The 27,383-nt window shown below is 48.1% G+C and overlaps 1 protein-coding gene across 2 annotated transcripts in view; it reads left to right on the top strand.

Annotated features, from left to right (window-relative positions):
• The window catches only part of Mcr (macroglobulin complement-related), a 274,884-nt gene that overhangs the window by 190,507 nt on the left and 56,994 nt on the right, over positions 1–27,383 (top strand). For both annotated transcript variants that reach the window (XM_075670201.1, XM_075670195.1), the window contains exons 2-9: positions 15,069–15,191; positions 19,351–19,534; positions 19,959–20,127; positions 20,767–20,889; positions 21,329–21,402; positions 21,500–21,539; positions 21,650–21,734; positions 21,830–21,950. In XM_075670201.1, coding sequence (XP_075526316.1) covers positions 15,076–15,191; positions 19,351–19,534; positions 19,959–20,127; positions 20,767–20,889; positions 21,329–21,402; positions 21,500–21,539; positions 21,650–21,734; positions 21,830–21,950 — 912 coding nt within the window. In that variant the 5' untranslated portion in view covers positions 15,069–15,075. The remainder of the gene's footprint in view (positions 1–15,068; positions 15,192–19,350; positions 19,535–19,958; positions 20,128–20,766; positions 20,890–21,328; positions 21,403–21,499; positions 21,540–21,649; positions 21,735–21,829; positions 21,951–27,383) is intronic.

Below are 27,383 nucleotides of genomic sequence, written 5' to 3'. Positions count from 1 at the left end.
GATCGGGATACACGGACAAGCGGGGAAGCCTAGCCGGAAGTCGGGGCGGATAGTGAGACCTGATTGGCTCGCTTTGGGGCGCCGCTCGTTTGCCGCTTCCGGTATCGTCGCCGCCCGACGAACTTTTCTGCGCCAGCTGGATCGGCGGCGGACGACGTTTTCTCCGCCGCCGCGCGTCGCGCGTACGCCGCCGGGCGTCGAACGCCGACTATTCGTCGCATATTCGCTCCATGTATTCTGGCCTTTAGAGCGAGAGGCGGCACAAAGGTGAAGCGCTCGCCGCTGCTGCCACGCTTCCTCACTCCAACCTTTGACAGCAAATTTCGGCGGTCATCGTGTGAGATTTGTTCATGTTTGCTTGTGTGCGCGTGACGCCATGCTTGTTAATTTAGCTAGTAAGCAAATGCTTACACGTTTATATGGCCGATAAAACTACTATTCTTACTTCGTACAGCTGTCTACTAATTTGCCATCGCAATTAATGCCTCGCCTTTCGGACGAAACTGCGACTTTTTTCTCTCTCTTTTTGCTTTATAAAGTGATCGAAAGCCTGTTATATCGACGTTCAGTAGGTACGCTCAGAAAGTCCTGGTAACGACGGCGTCGCGTGGAGGCTCCTCTGGCGAAAAAGAAGAGGCGACCGAATCTGCGTTGAGAAGAATCGTGACGCCACCTGTGATGTGTGTGACCGTTTGTGGTGCCGACAGGACGTGGTCAACGTGCCTAAAAATGAAATAAGCATGTTAGCCCGCCTGTCGTCTGTAGTTCACGGGTTCGCAAGTGTATACACTTTTTGACACCCTGTGGGGCTTAATTACTTTATCCCCAAATAATGTTCGTCATCAATCCTGCGTGCACTTTTTTTATTTAGCAATTTACGCTGGCCATTTTATTGTCGGGAAAGCAATGTCACGCTGATACAGGCATGTCGTTCCATCACCACCGCGCAGTGTTAAGAAAAAATGTTTAAAAATGGACGCAAGATTGATGACGTTTACTATTACCAGGGGCAAGGTAAACTTCCCTCAACCCCCTCCCCTCCACCCGCCCAACGACAGAAAACAAGCTTACACAGTGTAGGTCCATATAGGGCAAACAAATTTTAGTTGTTTTTTCTTTCCTTGATAAATTATGCTCTCCATGTCAGCGGATGTATAACACGCTGGTCACTTGTGTTATATAATCGGCGGCAGCATGATCGTGCGTCTTGCCTATATACTGATATGACGGAGATCGTCTTCGAACCCATAAAGCGGCTGCGCATAACGCGCACGTGGAAAGGCAGACCCTCGCGATCTGCCTTTCCACCTGAGACAGGATAAAAAAAAAGCAATAAAGTTCGTGATTTCCTTGTTATTGTCTCGGAGCAGCCACAGTTGTTGAAAGCGGCTGCGTTCCGCCTGTACGCCGGGCTCTACTCTGACCGTACTTTATTTAATGCCGCGACCCGTCCGAGAACGGCTTCGGCGAGGTCGCGCGGCGGGTTAGCTGCGTGCAGCCTGGACAGTGGGGCGGTCTGTTGCACGCACGCACTTTTGTTAGCACACTTCGACCCCTGCGAAACTTCACCAGGCTGTATACAGGACGCGGCGTGCGGCTTCCGGGCGCTTGCACGCTCGAGTGTCTCTATAAACGGCCGCGGCTGCATGCCAGGCGGCTTCTCTATGCGCGGGGGGCCCAGGCGGCCGGCTTTGTACTCACAGGAACAGCCGGTCTTGGAACATTGTTGCCCAACGTAAACGTGGCTGCTGTCACGGAATGCCCCCGGGGACCAGTAAAGTACATCGCAGGCCTTGAGAGTCGCAGTCGTTCAGAGACAGTATGAATATCGAAAGGGGAAAGTGCCTGCGGCACCTGACATTATAGTTTCCTCATCCGCTACATAACAGAAGGCCGAGAAAAGGCTACGCATTCTTCCTATACTGGTAGTGCACCTAGGATCCTGCAGACGCTGCTTCGCATGTTCACGGCATGCTGCTTTAGGGGGTCGAGCTATGTGGGCTCACCCGGCATTTCGTGTGCGGCTGGTGCAAGCCGCGAAAAAGCCAACGTCGCTCGTGATGACAAGCACCACCGTGTCAACGTGCGCGCGGGAAATAATGTTGAAGCATCTGTGCTGACAGGTTTTGGGCGAAGCTAAAATGTAACGTCGTGCACGGACTTCGCCGCTAACGGTAGGTACATGGTACCATTCTCCAGTAACTTTCGTCTTATGTACAATTCAGCCTGTAGATTGTACGTAGGCGTGAGGGGTTTGTAGTCCCGTAAATCACAAAATGACATCGGATGTCGACGATAACGACATGACAAGATCGAAGCGTCTTCTTTCTTTGCCTCTTCCCTACACTTTGCGGATGGTGGCTGCGGTCTTCCACGATGGGTCACGAAACGTTATAGGATTCGAACTGTCCTCATTGGCGATGTGGTAGTGGTGGACGCAGGATGGGCTCGGCTGATTCACGACATCCCTGCACTTGGCGGATGCTATAACGGATGTCTTGGAAAGGGCCGGTCTCGGAAAAAGTGCAAACCGACGCGGCCCGGGCAGTTAGAGGCACCTGCACCTAGCGCAGACGCAAGTTCAACACAACATGGTGTCGAAGAGGGCAGAGAAGACAGGCTCAGAAGAAGTGCCGTGCGGAGCACAACGTCTTCGAAGCGCGGCGACGCGCCGTTTAGAATGCGAGCGTGTGCTGACTCGTAAACACTGTTATGCCACAGGGTAGCGTATCCCACCGCTGTTAGCCAGTTGTTAAGGTCACCACGAGTTGTTACGGGGACGGGGTTTCGGCGACTTCCAATAGCGTCTGCTTGGAGCTCGAACAAGATTGACTATCGGAGAGGGTTCGGCAAGGAAGTCGAGATGATATAAAAGACAAGTAACAGAAGTTTAATACATCGTTACGGGTGAGCAGTGCGCTCCAAAAAAGAAAACAAAAACCACACAAAAACGTTCGGCGTGCGTGCTCCTGCACGCAAAGGCAGAGAAGGCCTGTCTCCACGTTACGGCTCGCTCTTTTTCTTATACCCTCCAACATCCGGGCAAACTCATTCTCTCTTGCTCCCTGGTAGAGGGCGTTGTCAGGACACGTTGGGTCAACCCACAAAGGGGAATACGGAGACAAACCACTACCTGGCGTAGAGGGGCAGAACGTAGGTCACGTCGGGTTAGCCTACACAGAGGAATACGGAGAGAAACCGCTCCCTGGCATAGAGGGGTTGAACGTAGGACAAAAGAGAGTAGGATTTGCACTGGTGCTTAATCCCGTCGCATACAACCGACGGACAAGTATCTTCAAGTTGACGAGCGTGAGGATTATGCACGTCGTGTCTCAGGCGTTTGGCATCGCTTCCATTCGTTGCCGCACACAGTGAACCGTAACAGACTGCCCCGCCGCCGAAGGACCTTACGAGATCCTGATGGGAAGGGGACGACATCCGCTGGCCAGAGCGATGGCGTAGATCGGTGTTTTTAGTCATCGTCGGTTATCGCGCAGCTCTCTGTAGCACAAAACACTGTGGGCGTTTTCCCACGTCGCTCAACATCTCAGTCCGAGTCTAGATGCCTCGGAAGGGTCTGCAGCAGTTTCGCGTTCATAGCACGCGTCTGCAGAACTACACCGAGACTCAGCCGCTCATTCGGCAAGTGCGAGACAAATTTTCGCTGAGCTCCGCCAGGCATATTTCCCACTCAGAAGTGACAGTCTTATAGATCTTACAGCAGCACAAAATACATACATGAACTTGTTATACGCTTCACAAGGCATGACTCAACTGCGTAAACCAAAATAAGACCCTTCTAATCCGTCAGGAAAGAAACAAAAACAAAGAAAACACGAGTTTGATGAAACGTTTGAGGCTGATTCTCGGTCTAGGGGCTTCGACTCAAGCTATCGGCATTGCCATTGAGAGTCCCCTTTTTATAGCGTATCTCAAAAAATATTGCTGCAAAGCGAGACTCCAGCGCGGGTGAAGACCATTTACGAAGGCTGTCTCTGCAGCCATTTGAGAGGACAATGATCCGTTTCAATGACGAACCTCGAGCCCGCAAGATAGCACGCCAATTTTGGAGCAGCCCATATGAGACATGCGCATTCTTTCTCAGTAGCGCCGTACACCTGTTCTCGACTAGTAAGTTTCCGACTCGCGTAAACGACGTGGTGTTCCTCGTGGCTCTCTCCCTTTTGGCACAGTACGACGCCCATGCTTCGCTCGCTCGCATCGCATTGAGCCACGAATCCCCTCGTCTAGTCCGGCGATCTTAGCACGGTCTGACTCGTCGGCACGCTCTTCAGGTCGTTGAAAGAGAATTCCTTATAAACGACCGGACCCTCTCGTTTATAGGTGCAAACAGGTATACTTTAAAAGACACGTCATGCTAGATGAGTTCGGTTGGGTGTGTGACGTGTGCGGTACTCACTGGTTTCTGTCCAATGTGTCTGCGATCTTGGAGCGGTACAAATTTAGATTGATCAAGGCCGTCTTCCGGTGCAAAGGTGTTCAAAGTTCGTCGTGTGGTCTGTACTTGCAAATAGTCACTAAACAAGTACAGCGTTGCTCCCAAACACAAAGGAAAGCTTCGACTTAAGCCGGTTCCCACCGCGCGAAGTGTATGCATAGATCATCATCATCATCATCATCATCATCATCATCATTATTATTATTATTATTATTATTATTATTATTATTATTATTATTATTATTATTATTATTATTATTTGTCCGGCCTCTCGCAGGTGATATCTTTAGACAACGAGTTATTCATCAATAACAAGCTACCTTTGAAAGCTGGAGTGCCTAAGGGCTCTATATTGTCTCCTCCTCTTTTTAACATATCTATAAATGATTTTTCTTCAGCTGTATCGAAGTGTATGATATTTCAGTATGCAGATGATACTGTCCTTTTAACTAAACATATCTGTTACTCAAAAGCAATTGCGTTACTTCGAGAGAGTGTGTACGATGCAGTGACCTGGTTTGCGAACAACTGTTTGTCAATAAACAACGAAAAAACAAAAATGTTATGTTTTAGAAATCCACTTCAAGCAGCGGTTACAAATTTACCCTTGTTTCTACACTGTCGTACTTGCCAATCGTGTCGGTGTGCCCTTGTAGAAAATGTAAACTCCATTAAATACCTTGGTGTTTTCTTTGACAGTGACCTTTCATGGAATGATCACATGAAATATCTCTGCGGCAGGCTCAAGTTTTTCCTCGCTGCTTTTTAACATTAAATCCATTGTTCCGATGCCTGTAAAAATCACTATCATGCACGCCTTAGCATACAGTGTGTTACGTTATGGCATTACATTGTTCGGGTTTTGCTCATCTCGATGGCTCTGTCGAACTGACAGAATTCTAAAAAAATATGTTGAAGTCCATTGCTTATAACTCTTCCTCGGCCGACAATGTGAACTTGTTTATACGTCTGGGTCTTCCGTCATTTAAAACTTTGTTCACTCAAACGGTTGTGGTAAGACATTTTTGGAACCCTGATTTCAAACAGGAACATATTGCTCCCCGTGCACTGTGGAAAACATTGCGTTTTATAGTACCGCACTGCAACACATGATTTGGTAAAGCTAGTAGGTATGCTTATGTCCCAAGAATATTCAATGACCTACCTGATCATATATTTACTGCAACTTCGAAACGAAACTTGAAAAAAATGTTGAAGGCACTGTAAGATATGTATAATACTACATTTCTCTTTTCTTGTATTTCTTTTGTCACTGATTTCAGCTGAGTTTCTGTTTGATTTTTGTGTGATAAACTTCACGAGCTTTTCATTTCTGCACATGTTGCCATTTTGACTTTGTTTGCCGACATTGCGGGCCAAGTCACGCAAGCCACTTCCTTGGCTTTGACGGGCCTGCCTTCTGATGTACGATTATTGTAAGATGGCAACAACAACAACAACAACAACAACAACAACAACAATAATAATAATAATAATAATAATAATAATAATAATAATAATAATAATAATAATAATAATAATTATTATTATTATTATTATTATTATTATTATTATTATTATTATTATTATTATTATTATTATTATTATCTTCCCCCTTTCGGCGATTAGTCTGCAAGCAAGATGTGCTTGACAGGTCGTACTAACTAGCGGTGGCTGTCACTTCAATGAAGTCCTAGCTTTTACCCCGGCGCCACATGAAGACGGCGTGAGATTGCGAAGGACCGCGGCGGGCATTAAAGGCACAATCCAATGGAAGCCCGAATTATTGCACAGGTAACGGGGTGAAAGGCGAACTCGAACACCGTGCACAGTCCTGCGAGCAGAGTGGTTCTATCGGCGCGCGCATCCCTCCTCGTCGCCTCACGCCATGGAGAGGAGGCCCGCCGACTTTGATGTGCGCGGTCCCCGCCTGCTCGCATCTCTGCTCGTGCTCAGCGGATACAGTGCGAGCGTCGGACGGGCGGAGAAGAACGCATGGATGCGCAGGTGATGTCCAAGCAAGTTAATGTCCACGCGTAACGCTATCGATTTCCGGGATCGAATGACTTACGCGCGTGGCAACCCGAATGCAAACGGAGTCCGGTCCCTCGCAGCTATGAACGTTCGCTGTGACATCTCTAATGTTATATCGGCGTGCGCGAAATGCCCTCTGGCCAAGCCAGCGCGATAGCCTTGGCCGAACTGCGGCATTTGGTTTCTCTCGCTCATAAAGGACAGTTTTGGCGTGGAGGAGGAAAACGCATAAGTGATTGCGTATATTGCGCCGAATCTTCGCGAAGACAGGTTGCAGATTTTCGCGCGTGACCGACGCTCCTGTAAAGAGAAACGACAATCTGCGTTGTTAAGAACGGCCCAGCTGAGGTGCAAGTTTTGCCAGCCGGTTGCGACAGTGGTGTCAACTTTTTAGGAACGCCACCGTTACGCTCTAGCCTCGTCGCCGTTGTGACTGAATGCGTTTGGCGGGCCAACTATTGTTACCGAACCCACCAACGCCGACCTGTTCTGCTTTGAGCGGGGGAGTTGCCGCGGGAACGTCTACGAAGGCCCCTTCCCACGCGCCGTCCAAGACGCAAGACAATGGGCACCCGGCCGCGCTGCAGGGGTCAGCTCGGGCAATAAAAGGCACCTATACTGACACTAGCCCCGAGTTCTACGAAGTCCGTCTGACGTCGGCTCCGGACCTTGAACCTCACGCAAGGAAGTGTGTGTGTGTGAGTGTGTGTGTGTAAACCGTCCTGCAGAGAGGCGACTTGTTTACGATGACTGGACGGCCGTTTCCGTCACCTGGGTATCGGGGGAAGACCGAGCGTTTATAAACCGCAGTTGTGCGGATGCTCAGTGCACTCTCTCAAGCAGTCATGTTAGACTGATGCTCGCTTTCAAGCAGTCATGTTAGACTGATACACTTTCTCAAGCAGTCAGGTTAGACTGATGTACTTTCTCTCGCAGTCATGCTAGACTGATAAACTGCATGTAGATACTGTAAATAAACCCATATTCCTCGTTCTCGATGAGAAGCAGTCCTTCCCTTCATCAACGTCCTCAGCGTGGATAAGTTGGACGACGGCATGGGCCAGCTAGCTACCTTCTAATTCATGCCGGACTCCAATCTTGACAACGGGTTACGAGCGATGGGATTGAGCCCCCAATCCTAACAGCGTGTACAGAAGACAGCAACGCCTGTCCTGGCTCTCGCGGCCGCTTCGCGTCGCGCTCAGCCCAGTGTGCCCAATTTCGTGGTGGGCGTTACACTATTATAACGAAGGCGGACACGAAACTGAGAAGGCCTTTGATTATAGCCAGACCGTATGGCGTTCGCGCTTATCCTCTGTGGCGGTGGTTTAGCAGAATGCTTCCTGTTTGCTGTAGTAGCGCGGCATCTTTGATGATGTGGGCGTGGAGGAAGCCGCAGCGGTTACGTATAGGTGTCGATGTAGGTAACCGGCCCACTCTTGGCGAAGCTCCCATGGCTGGGTTGGTGCCGCTGCCTTTAAGGTTATCATCATGAGCAGCAGCAACTTATTGCATGGCAAATATCCACGGTAGGTAAATACTTGGCTGAGAAGAATGTTAATATGCATATTTTTCTTTATTTTCGAGAAGAAAAAAACATTGGTGTAATCCCTATAAGAAAAAGAAAGCTTAAACCGTGGACATCAATGTCGACGGCTTTTGGTTCTCCTCCTCCTTTGCAGTGCCGGCGCACAACAGCGCCAGTGCGAAGGATGACACAGCAACTGTTGAGCGCCAATGTGTATCTTCTCTTTGCTCGTTTTGTTCGTGATGTCTGCTCAGCACCGACTGTTAAGTTGGACATTTCTGACGAGCTTCAGCTTTGCGTTGTATCGGACGGCCGCAATGCAAGGTTTTCATGTTTCCATTCGCCCACTCCCAACCAAGCATTGGTCGAAGGTTTCGTTATGCAATCTTGACTCGTGTCTGAGCCAAAACCAAAGAAACCAACTTCAGCCTTGAGCGTTGGAGGAGGAGGAGGAAAAACGTTTATAAAAAAGAAGCGCAAGCAGATGTCTTATTGCTAGTGCGGCGAGGCGTCCTCAGTCCAGGGCTCCTGCGGCTCTTGCTGTCTCCCGGGCCCGCAGCACTAATTGCTGCATGGTCACGAGGGTCCGAGCTAGTCAGCACGGCATCCCACTGCTCGGGTGTGGGCTTGGGTATTTGCGGGGCTGCCTTTTCGTTGGGGCACGCCCCATGTGGTGTGATATTGGGAGGCGTAGTCGTTACAAAGGGGACATTTGTATGAGTATAGTGTATCGGGTGTATTGCGGGTAGTTTGCTTAAAAGGGGGTATGTGTTGGTTTGTAATTGTCGCCATGCTACGGCGTCTTCGTGTGAGAGAGGATCTTGTGTGGAGGTAGGTGTTGTCGTCTGTTCAACCTGTGGTGTTGTAGTATGGCGTTGTATTGTAAAGGTACGAGCTCCATAGATGTGACTATATCCCTCTCTTCTGACGCCCGGGAGGCATGAGCTCGGGCTACAGCGCGCGCATGCTGATTTTCACGGAGGGACTGGTGTCCTGGAGTCCATACTATATCAACGTCCGGGAATTGGGAGGCTTGTTTGAGGAGTTGTTGGACGATGGAAGATATTCTGCCTCTCGCGTAGCTACCGCAAGCTGCCTGGGAATCAGTAATAATTGTGACGTGCTCGCTGGTTGGACTAGATAGAGGTTATGGCCAAGGCGATGGCTGTCCCCTCCGCTTCGAGGGCGCTAGCAGTGCGGACCGTCATCGAGACCACCTCTTGAAGGTTATGGTCGACAACGCGGGCCGTCATGGCTGCTTTTTAGGGGCACTGCGTGGCATCTGTGTATAGCGTGGTGGGGAGCTTGTCCTATCTCGTCTGGAGTGTCATTGCGCGAGCTTGGCGAAAACCGGCATGATGTTCCGGGTGCATGCTTCTGGGGATAGGGGCTACCTTGATGTGCTCCCGGACGTTGGGGGCTAGATAGATTTTTTGTTCGTGGCTTTTGCCATCTGTGGGGTAGCCTAGGCGCGCTAGGACTGTGCTTCCTGTTGGTATGAGGGCTAGGCGTTCTCGTTGGCTTGTGAGGTGGGCGTCTATGATTTCTCTTATTGTGTTATGGACTCCTAGCGCTTCGAGCTTTAGTGTGGCTGTTCCCGGTGGTAGGCCGAGCGCTTGCCTGTATGCTTTCCGCAGAAGTATGTCTATTTGATCTTTCTATTTGGGAGAGAGAGGTAGGTACGGGGCAGCGTAGGCGATGTGGCTGATTATCAGGGCCTGGAGGAGCTGTGTTATGTCTTCTTTCAGTCTGTATTGTTCGAATTATTTGGAAGGTGGTCTGCTTGAGACGTTGGATGGCGTATTCACCTCCGCCGTCCTCTTGTATGTGAAGGCCGAGGATGCGGACGTGGTTTACTGAGGGTATTTCTTTAGCGTCGAGGGTGACGGTGATGTGGAGTATTTCATTGAGTTTTCTTCGTGATTTCTGTCGAATGACTAATAGTTCCGACTTCTCGGGGGAGCATCGGAGACCGCTTGTTCTTGCATATTGCTGGACGACGTCGGTCGCTTGTGTGAGGGCGTCTTGTTTCTCTCCTGCGGAACCAGTGGTGGTCCAGATAGTGATATCATCGGCGTATATTGCATGCCTGATTCCTGGTGTTGCGTTGAGTTTGTCAGGTAATTTCATCATGGCAATATTGAAAAGGGTGGGTGATAGAACAGCACCTTGTGGGGTTCCTTTGTTCCGGTTAGGTAACGTCGTGGTTCTGAGTGAGCCAGTGCTGCCTATTGTGGCAGTGCGGTTGCTTAGAAAGACCCGTATGTGATTGTAAGTATTACGACCACAGTTCGTGAGACGTAGATTTGTAAGGATGGTTTGGTGAGCCACATTGCCGAAAGTGTCTTTGAGGTCGACTGCTAGAATTGCTCCGGTGTTGTGTAGTGCGAGGTATTAAAGGACTTGTTCCTTCAGCTAAAGAAGGATGTCGTGGGTAGAAAGGTGGGGCCGGAATCCTAGCATTGTTTCGGGAAAGAAGTCGCTGGATTCTAGGTAAGGTTGAAGTTGGTTCGGTATGACACGTTCCAGGAGCTTCCAATGGCATGAATATATATATATATATATATATATATATATATATATATATATATATATATATATATATATATATATATATATATATATATATTCGGTAGTGGATGGAGCAGCTTTGTTCGGACATTCTAAGGTGAGGCCCTAGGCCTACCGTACTGGAGTGTGCTGAGTCGAGTTGGACTGTGGTCCCCTACATTCAGCATCGTGCTCTGGCAGTTCCCGGGTTGTAATGCAATATTTAAATCACACCAACGAGCTTGTTAACTGCGGCCCGTGCACCGTTCTACTAAGCAATACAGTATTACCCGGGATCTTGCCCCCTTGGTGTGGTCTGTAATCTCAATATGCTGCCGACCTATTGTTTCCGCGGGACATAGGAACAAAGAGACGGCGAGCGTGTCTTCTGTCGTTGGAACGCTGAAGCTCTCTCTCTCTCTATCTATCTATCTATCTATCTATCTATCTATCTATCTATCTATCTATCTATCTATCTATCTATCTATCTATCTATCTAGCTATTTTTTTTCTTTTTAACTGGAATGGTAGATTTCACTTTCAAAATGCCTTGCATGTAACTTCAGCCGTGAGCGAGCAGAAGCTTGCTGTGTTAGAGAATAGAGAACACATCAACCATGTGGGAGATCTCTGCGGTCTAATATATTTAGTAATGAGAATAAAGTAATAACAACAATAAGAAAAACATTGCGGGTTGCGTTTCTGCCTGCACAAATGAGTCAAAAACACTAAATTTGTCGCGAGATTATGTCGTCACACAACAACCATCATCGGCGCTGCGGCGGCGACATCTGAAAGCGGAACGCTGACCTACAAAAGGCCACGGTGGTTGAAGAACAGCAGTAGACCCGCAGCAAAACCCAGAAGAGATGAGGTCGGTAATTTTTTTGCCGTGCAAAACGAATTGTCGGATATATTTCTCTCTCGTTCCGAGTCGCGTTCGCTGCCCACTCCCCAATCCGTCTGTCATTTTTTCTTTCAATCTTTTTTCTTGTCAGGCACGCCGTCACTGACCACCCTCCTCCTTTTCGTTTCTGTTGTCTTTTTTTCTTCCTCGATGATATAGCAGTCCGTGTGTCCGTGCCAGCCGTTTGACATCTATTGATCGCGACGGCCGTTTCGCCGATGGGCCTCTTAAAATTCGCGAGGAACCGTAAACACCACTCGCAAGGAAAGATCGCTGTGCGTGCGTATCGCTGTTTACCCGGGCATTATCTTAATTGAAATGCCTCCTTCTGGCGCGTCGAGCGCCGTTCGGAATCCTTCGGCTCTGAACGCACGGCCTATGCTTTTAGTACGGCACACCGGTTTTTACGCGCCGTTTTATCCTGCGGACCACCGTTTCTTGCGCGTCCTCAGCGACTCACCGCCTTCCGCGCTGTAAATCGTCATCCGTTTCGCGGAAGTTTGGCCACGGGGCAGCGGGGTCGACGTTTACGGCAGCGCGCCTCCGCTCCTCGCCGTTCCTGCGTCGTCGATCGCGCCGTTTATATGTGCGCCGCCGTTTTTAGTGAGGTCGCCTGCGCCCGTGCCTTCCTTCTTCGTGGCCGTGTTATCTCGTAAATTGCGCGTGTCCCGCTTGGAGCCCCCCTACTCGGTGGCGAGCGGCGACGAATTCGAGGGGACGTGCTATTTGCCTACGCGTCGCCGCGGCTGCATCGTGTGTCTGGTGGGCGGACGGTCGTCCTCGGGAACGTCTCCCGACGATGGTCTCGCGCGAGCTCGCGGAGTTCGGAACCGGGTCTGCGGGCGCGTCGCCGAGCGGCTTCTTGGGCGGCTTTCCGAGCTCGGGTCTTCCTTCCGCGCTCGCTTTCGTCATCGCACCGCTCTGTGTGACCTGTGTCTTTTCGCTGTGCAGAGATTTCTGTGGTTACGTGTCGGGCGGGAATCGGATGTCCGCTTGCTTACACGGTAGATTGCCGACATTTGGGTAATGTTTGTAATAAGCGCGGTGAACGCAAGTTATATTTTGCCCTGGCTTTGTAACGAAAGCGCGTGGAGATTCCAAAATTTCAGTAACTAGATTATTACTTCTAGACAGTTTTGGGGTTGGGGTTTACAAAGGCCTGCTAGTTTTTACTCGGAATTTGTGGCAGTTACCTGAAATTGGAGCGTTCAAAACCTGAAAAAAGGTTGTTTTCTTTTTCTTCTATATAAGCCGATCAGAGTATTAACAGAAGTGAAACAGTAATGCGCTCTACATTCTTTGTTGCACCATGTTAAGGGCAAATGTTTTAGGTGGTTGCGTATATGCATCAAATTGAAGCCGTAGGGAAGTCGTGTCTGCTTAGAAGAATTCATTTCCGAGATGTCCGACCTTAAGATGATGCGTGCTACGAAGTACATTGGCGTTCCAGTTGACAGCTCCTCAAAAGCCAGAGCATTTTTTAAAAGCAAATTTCGGGGTTGCAATTTCGTTGCGGAAACATGCGGCATAGCTGCGAGATCTCCAAGCCTGAATGCCTGTGCGCCGCCGCGTGCCTGTGTTCGTTGTTCGACCGGAACTTTTGCGAGCGTTTCGTGGAACGGCGCTCGCATGTACGCGCCTATCTCGGGTGCATGCAATGCTTCGACTGTGTACGCATACGACATTGCCTGGATTTCGAACTTGTCGAACTATAGACCGGCGTTCTCGAGGAGGTTTCTCTGTGCATCTGCGTTGCCGTTATTTAGACGTGTCGTGGCGCATGTAAGGAGTAAAATTTACCGGATGCCACTCGTAGCAGGAGACCGCAGTGACTGTATTCTGCATGGTAATGGTCGCTTTTAGATTAGTCCGTGTTTGCGTGTTGTTCGTCTTTACTGCTTGTAATGTTCTGTACTCTGAAATTCGTACCTGCGAGTATCGCTATACGCCACCAGCAAATTTTAATGGCGCTTGCCGAGCGTAGGTGGAGTACGTATATATGGCGTGGTGGTACGTAAATTATGATGGTACATGTTTCGCCCTTTTGTGGTAACGCGAGACGCTATACTATATGCCAGATGGGTTAGTGGAGCTAGTCAAGCTGCCGTATTTAAGGCGGCTTTTATCTCACTATCATTCGCCACTTTATACATTTGGCAGGTTCCAGTGTGGTGAAACTAAAGATAGACCCGGCTCATCAGCTCACTGGTCACTCCCTTCGATCTAATTTATTCGGGCAAGCTCCTGAAGCAGACACAACAGTGATATCGCCGGAAAAGTCACTTAGAAGAACAATGTGTCACCTCTCAGTATCTGCTGTTCTAAGTTTGCCACAGCTTGTGAGCTGCGGGTAAATGTAAATAATTGCGGAATAAAATGCATATGTATCCCACAAAAGGTATGTGCTCAGGCCAAGCTATAAACAAAGTTATTGATGTCCGCACCCGCCCCCATTCCGCTCCCCCGCATTTTGTCATGTCTGCAGGATTCTTGCCAACTTTAATGGTCACGGGTTGGCAGGTATGATTATGTTGTAAGCCTCAACTTCTTTTGCTTGCTGTGTAAACTTCCGCGTTCCACGCACGCAGCAGTAAATGCTGGTGCAATGTAGCAATGTCAGGACTTAAAAATGATTCAGAAAACAAAACAAGAACGCTGAACACGTAGGACAGAGCGCGAAAAACAACCGTTAACTCCGTTTGTTCGGCCACCTTTAATAATTGCTAATAGTCATTCAGGCCATTTCCTGTAAATGTTCTTGCTGGTGATTTTTACTGTTTTCTTAACCGGAAGCTTGCGGTTTTGCGACACTTTTTTGAAGCTAATCAGGATATTGCAAACATATGTTGTCATTACTTGCCCAAGATTAGAACAAACATACGTCTATTGATGATTGACGCGTGCTTCTGTATTTGGAAAGCACGAAACCTCGCACTTCTTTCTCGATAAAGTTCACTTCACGAAAAGACACGAGACCGGGGTTTCTTCCATAGAGTTTCCTACAAAAATGATTAGAGGGAACTCTGGCGCTTAGCGTCAATGGGAGCTGCAAGCATGGTGGTTCAGCCCGTATGAGAATGATGATAGGTGCTATAGATTTAACTTCGTTCTTCTGCCTTCAAGCGGCTTTGTGACTTTTGGAAATTGGTCATGTTCAAGAAAATATTGCGTTATATATGCAACAACTAAATATTATTGTGCATGTGCGGAGAGCCCTATTGCCTTCTGCGTTTAGAAAACTAAGATTCTTCGAAATTTAGGCTAATGAGGGGGGCAGATAAAGTTTCGCAAACAAAGCCACAAAACACCTGAAGCCGCAAGCACATAGGTCAGACAACGCCTGTATTAACCATCATTACCACGTTAAGTGAACGACCCAGCGCCTGAGTTTCATCTAGTAATGTTAGTAGGAAACTGTACTTCGTTTCAGGGCGGGACAGGGCTTACCGCATTCATTGTTCGAGCAAAACCTCTCGTAGTGTGCCAACGCGAGCCGCACTGTTCGTTCACGCGTGCGCAAGTCTCGCGCGTGTGCGCGAGAGACAACCGCCGCATATAAAATGACGCCCCCGTCTCTCGACTCTTCGCAGGGCGACCATGCTGGCGGCGGCGGTGACATCGCTGCTGGTGGCGCTGCTGTCGCTGTCGTCCGCGCAGTACGCTGGCTACACGGACAACAGGATCGACAGCGTGCCAATTCACCACCAGCAGCCGTAAGTGCGCCGAGTTGCATGCCTACTGCGGTTTGTTGTTTGCTGATGCTTCTTTGTTTGGTTTTCCGCAGCTCGACAAAAGGTAGCCACACATTATTGCGTAACTTTTATCATCAGCAATCCGCAATTTGTCGGTTTTTCGTATATCGCCAACAGGAATAGTTCGACAGCTGTTTGTTGCTGCTTCGCACGGTGACAGCATGGCGTTCAATTTGCGATCTGACAGGTTTCTCCGTTTTTCGCGTAAACCTTAAAGTGCACGTACTATGTTACATAAGCTTTTAAATCTTAAACGCCATCCAAGGGAACCTGTAGATGATTGTCGGCGACAATAACGACAGTGTAGAGCCAGCGTGTTTTGAAAACTTCTAGCTAACGTGGGAACTTTACGTATAGGCATACAGTCTTCTGGAAAAATTGCTGGAGGGTGCTCTGATACTACGATCATTCAGGTTTCCCGATAATGATGGGTAGTATACATGTATTTGTCTAATCTTCATGTTTGTGACTGCAGACGTTCACGTGGTCTTACTCATTGCGGTTTAACTTCCTAAATTTCTAAGAAGTCATAATTTCCTATACGCACGAAGGCAATAAGTTCCGGCGCACCTGAGTAATCACTGCGAATATGTCGCAGTACTTTCTAGAAATATCAATTTAAAAACTCACGAAGCCGTTTAAAGCTAGAAGCGTGGAATTTCAGGCACTACCCACCATTCCCATGCTGACGCCATGCTTGCAGCTCCCTTTCAACTGTGTTGAAAGTGTTCTTCCCTCTGCTGATTTTTGTAGGGAACTCAGTGGTTATACAGGATGTCTTTTTTTAGCCGCACCACAGTTACACAAAATTGCCTTCAGATAGCCCAATTTGAACCCCTGATCTAAATTACTCGATGAGGCAGTGATGAAGCGCGGCAGCATCAGCGAGCGAAGTGACCTTCGTGCTGTCTATTGCTTCAACGCAAATTGAGCGATAGGAACACAGCACACGCAAAGCTACGAGCTGTCGGCCAACCTAGACTCTAAACCCAAAGCAGATCGCCTTCAAGATGAAGCCCACCTGGCCGTGCGTTGCTGCCGATGTACAACGATCCCCTGCCTACCCTCTCCCCTGTTCCGTGGGCGCGACGGAAGGCGGCGCGCTTCCTCCCCGCTTTCCTGCCTTGAGCGCGCGAGATCGAGCTGCGATCATCGGCTCACCTTCGCACGCTTTCACTCGCACATGCAGCATACGGCGCGCGGCGACGATGTTATCGCCCTTGAAATTTATACGGAACATCACGGCGACGACTACGGCAAAATGCGCCTGGATTGTCCATACAATTGCTTTCACAATAAAATTACTCTCTCGAAACTGGTGCAGTCCTGAGAAGTCGTTCCAAGCGGATAGGCCTTGTGAACACACCAGCTACAATTCGTAGATCAAAATATGTGCCGTTGAATAACTAAATAAAAAGGTTTTGACAAATACTGTGACAAATAGTGTATTTTGTGCTCTGAAAGTACAGAACAAAGGGGGTGAGCAAAAAAAAGAAAAGTTGCTTATTAAGCAGCTTGACAAAGCTCTCATAATTATCGCAGTTATGTTAATTATTCAAATGAGCATTTTAATTTCTCGTAGAAGTAGCGGCCGCCTCATCGAGTAATTTAATCAAGGACTAGAATTGTGCTATATCACAGGCATATTTAAGAAGTTTGGTGCAGATTTAAAAAAAAAAAGCACTTTAGAGGTACAATGGTTTTTGGCAAGCAGCCACTTGTCTTCGTCAATACCTCACGAAGATGCGTTCACTTGTAGAAGCCTTGGCACCATCATGAGGTTTCATTTCACCTGTGATCGGCCCCCTCTTCACTGCTTCCAGTTCTAAGTAAGATTTTCCACTTCACAAAAGCGCCGTCCACCTTCCGTGGTAGTTTCGTGGCTATGGTGTTGGTCTGCTAAGCACGAAGTTGCGGGTTCGACTCCACCCACGGCGGCCGCCTTTCAATAGGGACAAAGTGCAAGAACGCGCGTGTACTGCGCATTTGGTGCACGTTAAAGAACCCCAAAGGTCAACATTAATCCGCAGTCCCCAACTACGGCGTGTGCCTCATAATCAGATCGTGGTTTTGGCACGTAAAACCCAGAATTTAATTGTTGTAAAGTGCCATCTTTCGTAGATTAAAAACCCAGTTATCTCTGTCTCTCTCTGTTTTTTCTTTTTCTTGTAGGTAGGTAAATAGGTGGGAGGGTGAGTGGGTTTTTGTCTTGCCTCACTTTGATGAAGAAAAAAAAAACAGTAGTGTGTGGCCAACAGGGGAGTCGAGTCTGTCGTGGAGCACACTAGTCCGGTGCACTAGCCACTTGGCCACGATCCTTTTATTTTCTTCTTTCGTGGTAATTATCAGAGTGCACTCAGGTCGCACGCGTTCTTATCTCGTTCCAGAGGCAGCCAGCATTTTAAAACACTCGTCGTGTGCGCACGTGGCCCTTTCTCGTCGTCTTTCCTGGTGACAGCTCGTGCTTTGAGGGGCCTTGTTATAGACTTTACTGTCCCCGGAACCGGCCCACTTTCCCCAGCGCCTTCCTAGTAGCAGTTTACGCTACGTAGAAACTGCTTCACAGTTACCAACCTCATGATCGCCCAAGTTAATCATGTTACAACATTTCGCCGCTGGAGCTCAGATGCCATTGTTGTTTTAACATGCGCCACATGACATAGCCATAAGTACGTATGATTGTACACGCAAACGTACGCTAGCGGCCTACACACACAATTACTCAATTTGCACAAACACATTGGTTCATTTGGTAACGGTTTGAGGAAGCCCAAACAATGCTGGATAGCCAAGTACCTGCAAAATGGTTCGCATAATATATATTCCCACAGTGCGTGGGATCACCAAAATGTTCTTGTGTTCCCATAATGTTAGCGTTCGTAAAACGAGCAGGAAGGCACTGGAATTGCGCACGCATATACAGGGTGTCCCAACTATAATGCACCCAAGATTTAAAGACATACAAAAGCCACGTAGCTGGGCAGAACCACGGTAATGCTGTTTGCCGTCACTTGGGGATACACGTATTATTTTTTTGCATTCCGCCTAATTACATAATTAGTCTTAATTAATCAGCTTAAAGAGCAAAGCTTAATCAATTGAGACTGGTAAAGGATTCTTTCAAGGCTTTATTTTAATTCACATAGCTGGAAAAAGTGTTCATCACTGTTGAAAGAAATCGGGGCCGAGCTTTCCCTTCCTAAATTTCGCGCTGTAAACTCTTAACGCCAGTACTTCAGGGCGAGGCTACATATTTGCGAGCACTTTCCCTATGTGAGCAGTTTTGGCGCTAGGACAGTTCTCGAGACATGACAGAGCTTGGTTCATTGGTTAATTTAGAATGCAATTAACCCCTCCTTTACCTACAAATAATTAACCGGACCCGAGGCGACACTGTCGACATTAATTACGTCATGGTGAGCTGGTACGATGGCGCCACCAGTCTTTCGTTTTTGCCTCGGATCTGGCTTCTCGCACTGCAAGAGCGGTCTTCTTCTTCTTCTTCTTATTATTATTATTATTATTGTTGTTGTTGTTGTTGTTGTTGTTGTTGTTGTTGTTTGAAAACATATATACACTTGACAGGAAAGGGAAGGCGAGGAGCAGGCTTGCAACTGCCACCGGAAGGGGCACAACGTGCCTGCTCACTCTGCGGAAGCGTACCTAAATTATACAGTCTAACTTAATCGTGACTTAATGGGCAGCGTATGAATTTTACGAGGTTGTATTTCGGCTTTACGGGTGTTACGCGTACACGTTAAACTCTTGCACGCTATATCCGATGCCCTTTTTGTTTTCCCGCGAAGAGTGTAACCCTTCATTTTCTTGACTTTTTGCTCGTTGTAATTGTTTCCAACTCTTGAGGTCCGGGCCATCTCAAGAGGGTGTGACCGGAAAATTTCGAGCACTTTCAGTGAGGGGGTAGTTGAGGTCATTAATTGTATTCATTTAGATTACTTCTCCACTGTGTGCACACCATTTCTCTTAATTAATGTTTCAAATTTAGTACTTAATGCGCCAGAAGTGTCAAAAAAGGAGAAGAAAAAAGAAACGTGACTGCAGAAACAAAGGGCACGCAGTTTAACAGTATGAGGGTTTGCGTGCTGATTTTGCCGCGCAGGACTCATCTGATCGTGGCGTCCCGGTTGGTTCGGCCGGGTCAGACGTACCGAGTGTTGGTCACGCTCCTGCTGCAAATGCCGGAGCCCGTCACCGTGGTCGCATCGATCCAGCGCAACGGTGTCGATGTCACTCACAACAGCCAGGAGTGCAGGGCTCCAAATCCCGAGGAGATCCTTCTCAAGGTGCGCACGCGCTCCATTGCGACATGCGAACTGTTCCCGCGTGGTGACCTCTGCTCAAGCACGATAAGCTTCTTTATCGCGACCATCACCGTCCTCGTGTATCTGTTACCCCGGAAATTAGCGCTATACAGATTGGGTAAGGTTATAAAGACGTAAAATAGGGAAGTTAGAACACTGCAAACACGCGATTTTGAAGTCGTACTTGTCGCCAGTGCTGCTGATACACTTGTGTGATTGATTAGCTATAAACTTGTTCAGGCGAATTCGGGTGAATCGTATCAGGCGCCAAAATTTTACTACTTCACGTGCTCAGCGAATCTTGGGATTTGCAGGGAGAGCCACACGCGAGCAGTTCGGGCGCCCTGTCTGCTTTCCCTGCTGGGTTCCTCACTATCTGACCGAAGATTTGTATTCCTCTCGCCAGGTACCTGCGACCAGCATCTCAGGCAGCTACCGACTCAAGGTCGAGGGGAATATCAACGGCGTCATTGGCGGCACTGCCTTTTCGTACGAGACTGCACTTGAATTCTCACAGCGCTCAATGACTATATTTATTCAGACGGACCGGCCTCTCTACAAGCAAGGCCAGACGGGTGAGTCCATCGTCTGAACGGTTTCCCCAGCGGCGTGTTTCCTTTAGTCTCGTCGTGAGTCGACATTTGTGGTTCTGCTTATGCGAGTTTAGTTAGCTCGATCCGTACAAGCATTCGCGCTGTGGCCCTAACGTTTCATCTGTTCGCATGCGTGATATACTACCAAATCCATCCTGGACATACTGAACCGACGTAGTCGTTCATCAGCACAACGGTGAAGATGCGTATAGAAGTAAAGAAGCGATAATAAAGTGCATTTGTATCACACAAAAGTTGTTTGCTTAGGGCAAACTTTAAAAAAATGCCTTCTGCTCCTCCTTTATCAAGTTTGCAGTATATTTAGGAATCTTAACGTTGACAAGTTGGCAAATATGCCATTATGTAGTCGCGTTGCTTAAAATAACGCCGAGTGAACAACTTCGTTGGTTTATGCTGCTTGTGTGTATGGGGCATATTGAGCAAGGTGGAGTTATTATCGATAGTAGTATTTCAGTTAGCGCGTTTGCTGAAGCTTTTTCTTCTTGTTTTGCGGGAGAGGGGAGTGACGTAAGTCCAGTAGTCATTTGCAGCGAGTCAGCAGCGTATACTGTTTGGTTTTGGTCTCATTCCGTGTTTTGTGTATTTTCTTTTTGGCTTCAGTTCATTTTCGTGCACTGCCAGTCACAACGGAGCTCAAGGCATTCTCGGATGCCATTGACGTTTACATGCTGAATCCTAACCGGACCATTGTTCGGCGTTGGCTCTCCAGGCGAACAAATCTTGGTGAGCACTTGTGGACCCGTGTTCAACAAGCATATCGCGTACGCTAGAGCCGTTCGTAAGAACGGGCGCTATTTAATCGTAATTTCAAATATATTGTCCCGGCAGTGACGAACAGTTCGTGTGGACGTAAGCTTTCGGGAATTCCCTCTCCACACACACACACACACACACACACACACACACACACACACACACACACACACACACACACACACACACACACACACACACACACATATATATATATATATATATATATATATATATATATATATATATATATATATATAATATGTGTGTGTGTGTGTGTGTGTGTGTGTGTGTGTGTGTGTGTGTGTGTGTGTGTGTGTTGCTTCCTTTCCTTTGATTTCTTTTTTTTTTTTGTCTGTGCCCTTGCAGCCATGTTGTTGTCTAATGACAAATGTCGACTTCACTTCAGGTGCCGTGAGCCTAGAGTACCCATTGTCTCCTCAACCTGATTATGGAAAGTGGACAATTCAAGTCATTGCTCAGGTACATCTAGTGCGTGACAACTGTGCACGCAAAGAGGTTTTGTCTTGGTTCGCAATCGGAACCTACCATAGTTTTCTTTCTTTTTTTTAACCTTTAGGGCCAAGTTGAAGAGATGACATTTGTTGTAGAAGAGTACTGTAAGTAGACAAATTCGTTTAAATCTTTACAAATGCTGCACCTCATACGGTCACTGCTCACAGACCTCTGCTATCCAGGCGCTGAATTCGCGGCTCGTGTTCTCTTCCAGATCAAATGAGATTTGAAGTCAATGTCACACTGCCCACATTCTTCATGGCCACGCAAGAGTACATTTATGGCACTGTTGTAGCCAAGTGAGTGTTGCTGCAGTGGGCGGCGCAACGTTTTATTCGCTGGTTTGGGAGCACCGCGCGTCCAACTTGTGTGCTTTCTGCCTTGTTTTCCACAGCTTCACAAGTGGCGCTGCGGTCGCTGGAAACCTGACACTCCGCGCGACTGTTGAGCCAATCAACCCAACTTACCGCATTCACCGCAGTTCATCTAGGTACATTGAAAAGGTCTACCGCCATGTGAGTAAAATTGAGCGTTCTCTACCTCTTTTTACTTGCCAGTGCTGCAACGCGCTTGTTTCGGACTTTTAGTTAAACGTTTAAGCACTCTGTTTTCCCGCGCATCGTGCGCGCCGCGCGCCGTGTGCATGTGTTTCTTTACGCGGCATTTATAAACTATAGCGAGGTCTGTTTGCTGGACCGGCTGCTGTTTGCTGTCTGTGCTGTGCAGTGTTGCGGAATGGGTGCCCCCATTCCATTCCAATTCTATTTCGAGAAATTACAACTTTTCCATTCTTTTCAATTCCTCGGAATGAAAAAACTTGGCCCATTGCCACTCCGGGAATGACCGGGCAGTTCAGTTTCATTCCTGTAATTCCTCAACGTATAGAAAGGCATCTTGGTGGTTTTATCGAGTTACCGATGAACGCACCATAAAGCTGATGTCATCAGACGCCCTAAGAACTGCAAAAATACGCAACGTCGCCAAGGTTGAGGGGTAGCAGCTTGGTGGCACATCTCTCGCAGTACAACCACCTTACTAATTCCCATAGGGGCTGTTGTCCCGCTGCCTATAGTATTTGTGTGGTCAGTACGTTTTAACGGCTTGTGATGTTTTAATATTGTTTAAGCTTAAATGTGTTAATGCTAAAATGACGACAGCGTATATTTGCTTAGGTGACCTCGTGATTTTTCAATGCTGCATTAAAGGTCGCAAGCAGTGCAAGATGCAAAAAAAAAAAAAGCATTATTTTGGTTCTATTCATCGAAATTTTGCAACAAAATGTCATGAGCTGAATGGGCGCTTCGCCGTTTAGTTTTCAAAACCCGAAGTGTAAATGACGGCTGCTTCAACAGTTAGTTCTAAAAATAAAATAGTGAGATAAAACAATTTCCTTCTACCTATGTGTTGCGCTTCACAAACATGAACTGCTCGAGAAAGGTGCTTGACAGCCAATGTCGCTTCGCTGTCATTATCAGGGATGCCGTAGAAAACACGCGTTTCACGTCAACTGACGTAGCATTCACGGTGAAAACTGCCCTTGCGAGGCGGGAAAGCGAGGGAAAGCGGCTAGCGTTTGCTCTCCAATAGGTCAGGGGCGTAACCGTGTCTGCGCAAGTCCCCTCTCGAAGGTAAAGAGAAATTTCCTCTGCAGTGCATCCACTGCAGAGGTGGGCAGTTTTGTTGTACCTGGTGTTTTTAAACATCAGTCTGCTTGGCCATGCTTCAGTGTGTGCATTCGTGACGGTGCTGGCGCTGCCCTGCCCTAATAAAGGAGGCCCCCTCCCTAGCACAGCAGAACGCATCTGCTCAGCTCTTGCAGCTGAACACCAAGAAGACTTAGACCGTGAGTCTAGGAGGGCAGCCATAAAAAAAAAAAAAAGAAAAGAACAGTCAGTCCACGTGCTTGCGAACCGCTTCTCTAGGCTACGTAGGCCTTTAGCCGCCTTTTTACAAAGAAGTGTGCCTTTGCTCAAGATTTCCGCAGGGGAAACTTCGATATTTCGCAACGCGGGAAGCAAAAGCCCGGCTGTCTCGTGCCTTTTCTGCAGCAACTCCGTGGCTTCCTCTACAGGAGAGAGAAGCTCAATCAAGTCTGTCGCCAGCCTCAGTTCGTATTTAGGCAGTTTAGCCTTCTTGCACGCGTACAGAGTTTCTGTCAGACCTGGATGACTCGAAAAAGTGGTAACGAGCTTTCTCGTCATTCGCATCTGCGAGTTCCCCCTCGTCGCGTTGTGAGATTCCGAATGCAGACCGGCCACATTCAACACTTCTTTCTTGTCGGCGGTGCTCTTGCGTATAGATACAAAGATGGCGCCGCATTTTTGTACGACTTCTTCGGCATTTGGGTCCTAAAATAAAGCGAGGACGACAATTGGCGAATAGTGCCACTGAAAGTACAGGTAGCGCAAACGCCAAACATGCAATGAATAGAGTTTCAGAAAGAGAATGTTGACATATGTAATCGTACGGTGTTGCACTCGACGACGCTCTCACACTCTTCAAGACTGCATTAGACAAAATGAAGGGGGGGTTTCTCCAGCCCTACGATAATTTGAGTGCATATTAGTGCATAGGCTGCACCTTCCTGTTTTTTTAGGAATAAATCTCGTGCACGTAGTGCCATGGCTACGGCTCTGCGGCTGGTATTGCTTTAATGAAATGGGCTTTCAAATTCAAATAAACATTAGCAGTAGACTGCCGCTCCGCTGACTGGTCTTATATGTCAGGTAACTGTTTTTACGGGCAGAGCGATTTGTACTAGAAGGAGTGACGTACGCAGGATTTCATTTTGCAGGATGGGGGACGGGGGAGTGTAATAAAAAAAGGTGAGAGAGATCACGGAAGGAGAAAAATAGCAAGGAGCAGAAAATACAATGACAAAAATAGCTTCAACAAGGAATCAACTAAATCCAAATCTTTTAAAATGTAACTTCGGGACACCGCGGCATTCTTTACATGATGGGGTGCCAGTTGTTTTTGTTTGTCATTTGAGGTATTTCATAACGGTTGATTGACGTGGTGAGAGTAGACATTGAAGTCGCGTAAGCTTGGTGCTTGGCCTATGGCAGAGAAATGATCCGCAGCCGCTATTTGATGGGAAGCAGATTCGTGACCTCGGCCATGGCAGCAAATGCTCCACGAATCCCCAAGATGAAAAGCGAAGCACTCGAAAGTTCCGCTAAACATGAGCTGCAGGCTATGGGCGGCGCAGCCAAATCGAAATTGCTCTAACTGATGGAACTGGCTTAAAAGCTCCTTGGTTAAGCGTTCCGGGCAGTCGTCATAATTGTCATCATCATCATCATCGTCCTCTTCAATCTCCCATCCGGTAAATGCAAATGAATTTGTCATTGGTGAAGCGTTATCTGTCACCATGCGAAGGACCTGGAAAGTTAAATAAGAGCAGTTAACGGAGGCGAAATTGTACGAAAATACATATTTCACCTTGTCAGCGATGTTCCACTGCTGCAACGCTTCGCCATACTCGGAGCCTATCCGAGCAGCTGTGTGGCTCCCCATCAGGCGAGTCAAACTGAGGAGGTACGTGTGAGCCGTGAAGTCGCTGTCCACGAATCTTCCTTCGACAGCCAGGAAGCCCTCCGTAGACCGCGATGTCCACGCGTCTAGCGCGATACAGACGTACTCCGCTCCCGTCAAAGACGATGATATTTTGGTCTGCATCGATGATACTTTCCCGGGCAGAAACTTCTCTCTGAGGTCATCCCGCGATGACTACTTGTTGCCCGGGACGTCGACCTGAATGTGAAAGAATACAAGGCAGTTACTTTAATGAGAAGTGGCTTATAAAATTGTCAAACTTACCTTTACAAATTGTTCGAATCCTTCCCTCTCGACAACGCGAAAGGGCTCCATGTCAGTGCAAATCATGTTGATTATGGTGTCGTCAAGAGCAGCCTTTCGATGAACAGGCACAGAGCTGCACCCAGCGGTGAAGGCCAACGTTATCTTCGGCTGGCTTGCCAGCCCTTTCTCTTGTTGCGTGTACTCACGTTCGTGCTTTCTTATTAGGTGCCGACTCAAATTAGATCAAACTCCGACTACAGCTTGTATAGTTTCGGAGCAAAGCTTGCAGCGTGCAGCTTTTTTCTTTGTGGGTAATTAAAAAAGAAATGTTTCCAATGTGCCATGTTGGTGGACTTACTGACTGCGTGCGTGAGCCGCTGAGCGCAGGAGCTAGTGTGGCAGTGCGTTATGAAAGCCTTTTTCATTTGCAATAGAACAGAGGGAACGTGTTTTTTTTTTTTTTTCGGCGCGAATCGTCGCGTCGGGGCCCGCGGAGGCGCCGCCGTGGCCGCAGTTACGTGGGACCTCCTGCTTCGGCTGCCTTCCCTAAGCAATGTTTTCAAAAGTTTATCTCTCTCTCTCTCTCTCTCTCTCTCTCTCTCTCTCTCTCTCTCTCTGTATGAAGGGAGAGGGCGCACTGTTCATTGTGTGCGACTGACCTGTAGACCTTCGTCGACAGTTTCGGGCAAAGGCGTCCCTGTGTCTAGGTGGGGTGGGTGGACAGTATTGCAGAAGGGTTGGGGTGGGGGGGAGGGGGGGGTAGGAGTACGAGGCGAGACGGCGTGCAAGCTGGTCAGCGAAAACTTGCAGGGAACGCAAGCATCGCGACAGCGGCAATACGCATCAAAACTTAGAGAAGCGCTTTTTCGAATATGCGTCAGAGTTGCCGATGGCGTCAGAAGCAAAAACAAAGTGAAGGGTGGAAGGACAGCAGGCGGCCGGGGCGAAGGTGTCGCCAATGTTAAAAAAAAAAAAAAGTCAAGGCGTAAGGGGGGGGGGGGGGGCGGGTGTGCCGCCGTCGTTGTTCCGCACGACGGATACCAACGGCACAGAGCAGCGTTTAAGCGAAGAATCGAGACAAACTTCAAAGCAATTCAGTCTATAAGGACGGAATTGTAGTAGACGCGCTGCTTATAAATGTACCTTGCTTGTAATCAGCCAAGTCATTTTAAAAATACTGCTTTATTGTTAAATTCGAGGCTCTGACTTACTAATGTTTGAACGTGGGCTGGTTAGTTCTTAGGCATATTTTGGCAAAAAACAGCGAGTGGACGAAAAAGCGCTCTATTTCCGAAAAAAAAAAAAACGTAATTCCACTCCCATTCCACTCCGGGGTCGCGAAAATGTGGGACGATTCCGGAGTCATTCCGATTCGGGAGTGGTAACTCCGCAACATTGGTGCTGTGTAGCTGCTGAAAGTCCACAGGCTTCCCTATATATATATAACTATCCCACGTCTTCGCATTACGCGTGCGATGCTCTACCAATTGAGCTACTGCGGAGCCGTTTCCCCATCCACTTCCTTGGGTATTTATGTTTCCTAATAGAACCCTGGGAGTGTTAGCCAGCGCCACCACTCACAAACCTTGGCGGCGGATAGGGAACATTTTCTCTGCCGCAGGCGTCACGAGAACGTGATCTTTTTGGGTGAAGGCAACTGGTCAATAAACCCACACATGCCACCTGACGCCATCAGTGTTGCCGGATTCGAGACCCTCGTTATGTAATAAACGAGAAGAAAGGAGGTTGACTGAGGGGCCTGATCTTTATTAATCATATCATAATAGGCCAACATAAGAAGCATATCATAAGAAGTCATTGACCAGTTGTCTTTACCCAAAAAGATCACGTTCTCGTGACGCCTGCGGCAGAAAGGATGTTCCACATCCGCCGCGAAGGTTTGTGAGTGGTGGCGCTGGATAACACTCCCAGGGTTAGTTCTAGTAGTAACACATAAATACCCCAGAAAGTGGATGGGAAGACGGCGCCGCGGTCATAGAGTTACTATACTAACTCTAGAGGACAAGCTACCCATAGGGCCCATGCATTGAAATTGGGAACCGCAAGGACGCCGACATGTTGCTGCTCGCTGAGGTTGGCAGCTCCTGAGACGCTTGCTAGAATTGGCCACAGTAGTCGATTTT

This window comes from Dermacentor variabilis, chromosome 1, assembly GCF_050947875.1.
Source record: "Dermacentor variabilis isolate Ectoservices chromosome 1, ASM5094787v1, whole genome shotgun sequence".
In the NCBI taxonomy this organism is placed as follows: Eukaryota; Metazoa; Arthropoda; class Arachnida; order Ixodida; family Ixodidae; genus Dermacentor; species Dermacentor variabilis.
The sequence above is the reverse complement of the archived record's forward strand: the minus strand, read 5'-3'. Positions and strand labels throughout refer to the sequence as shown.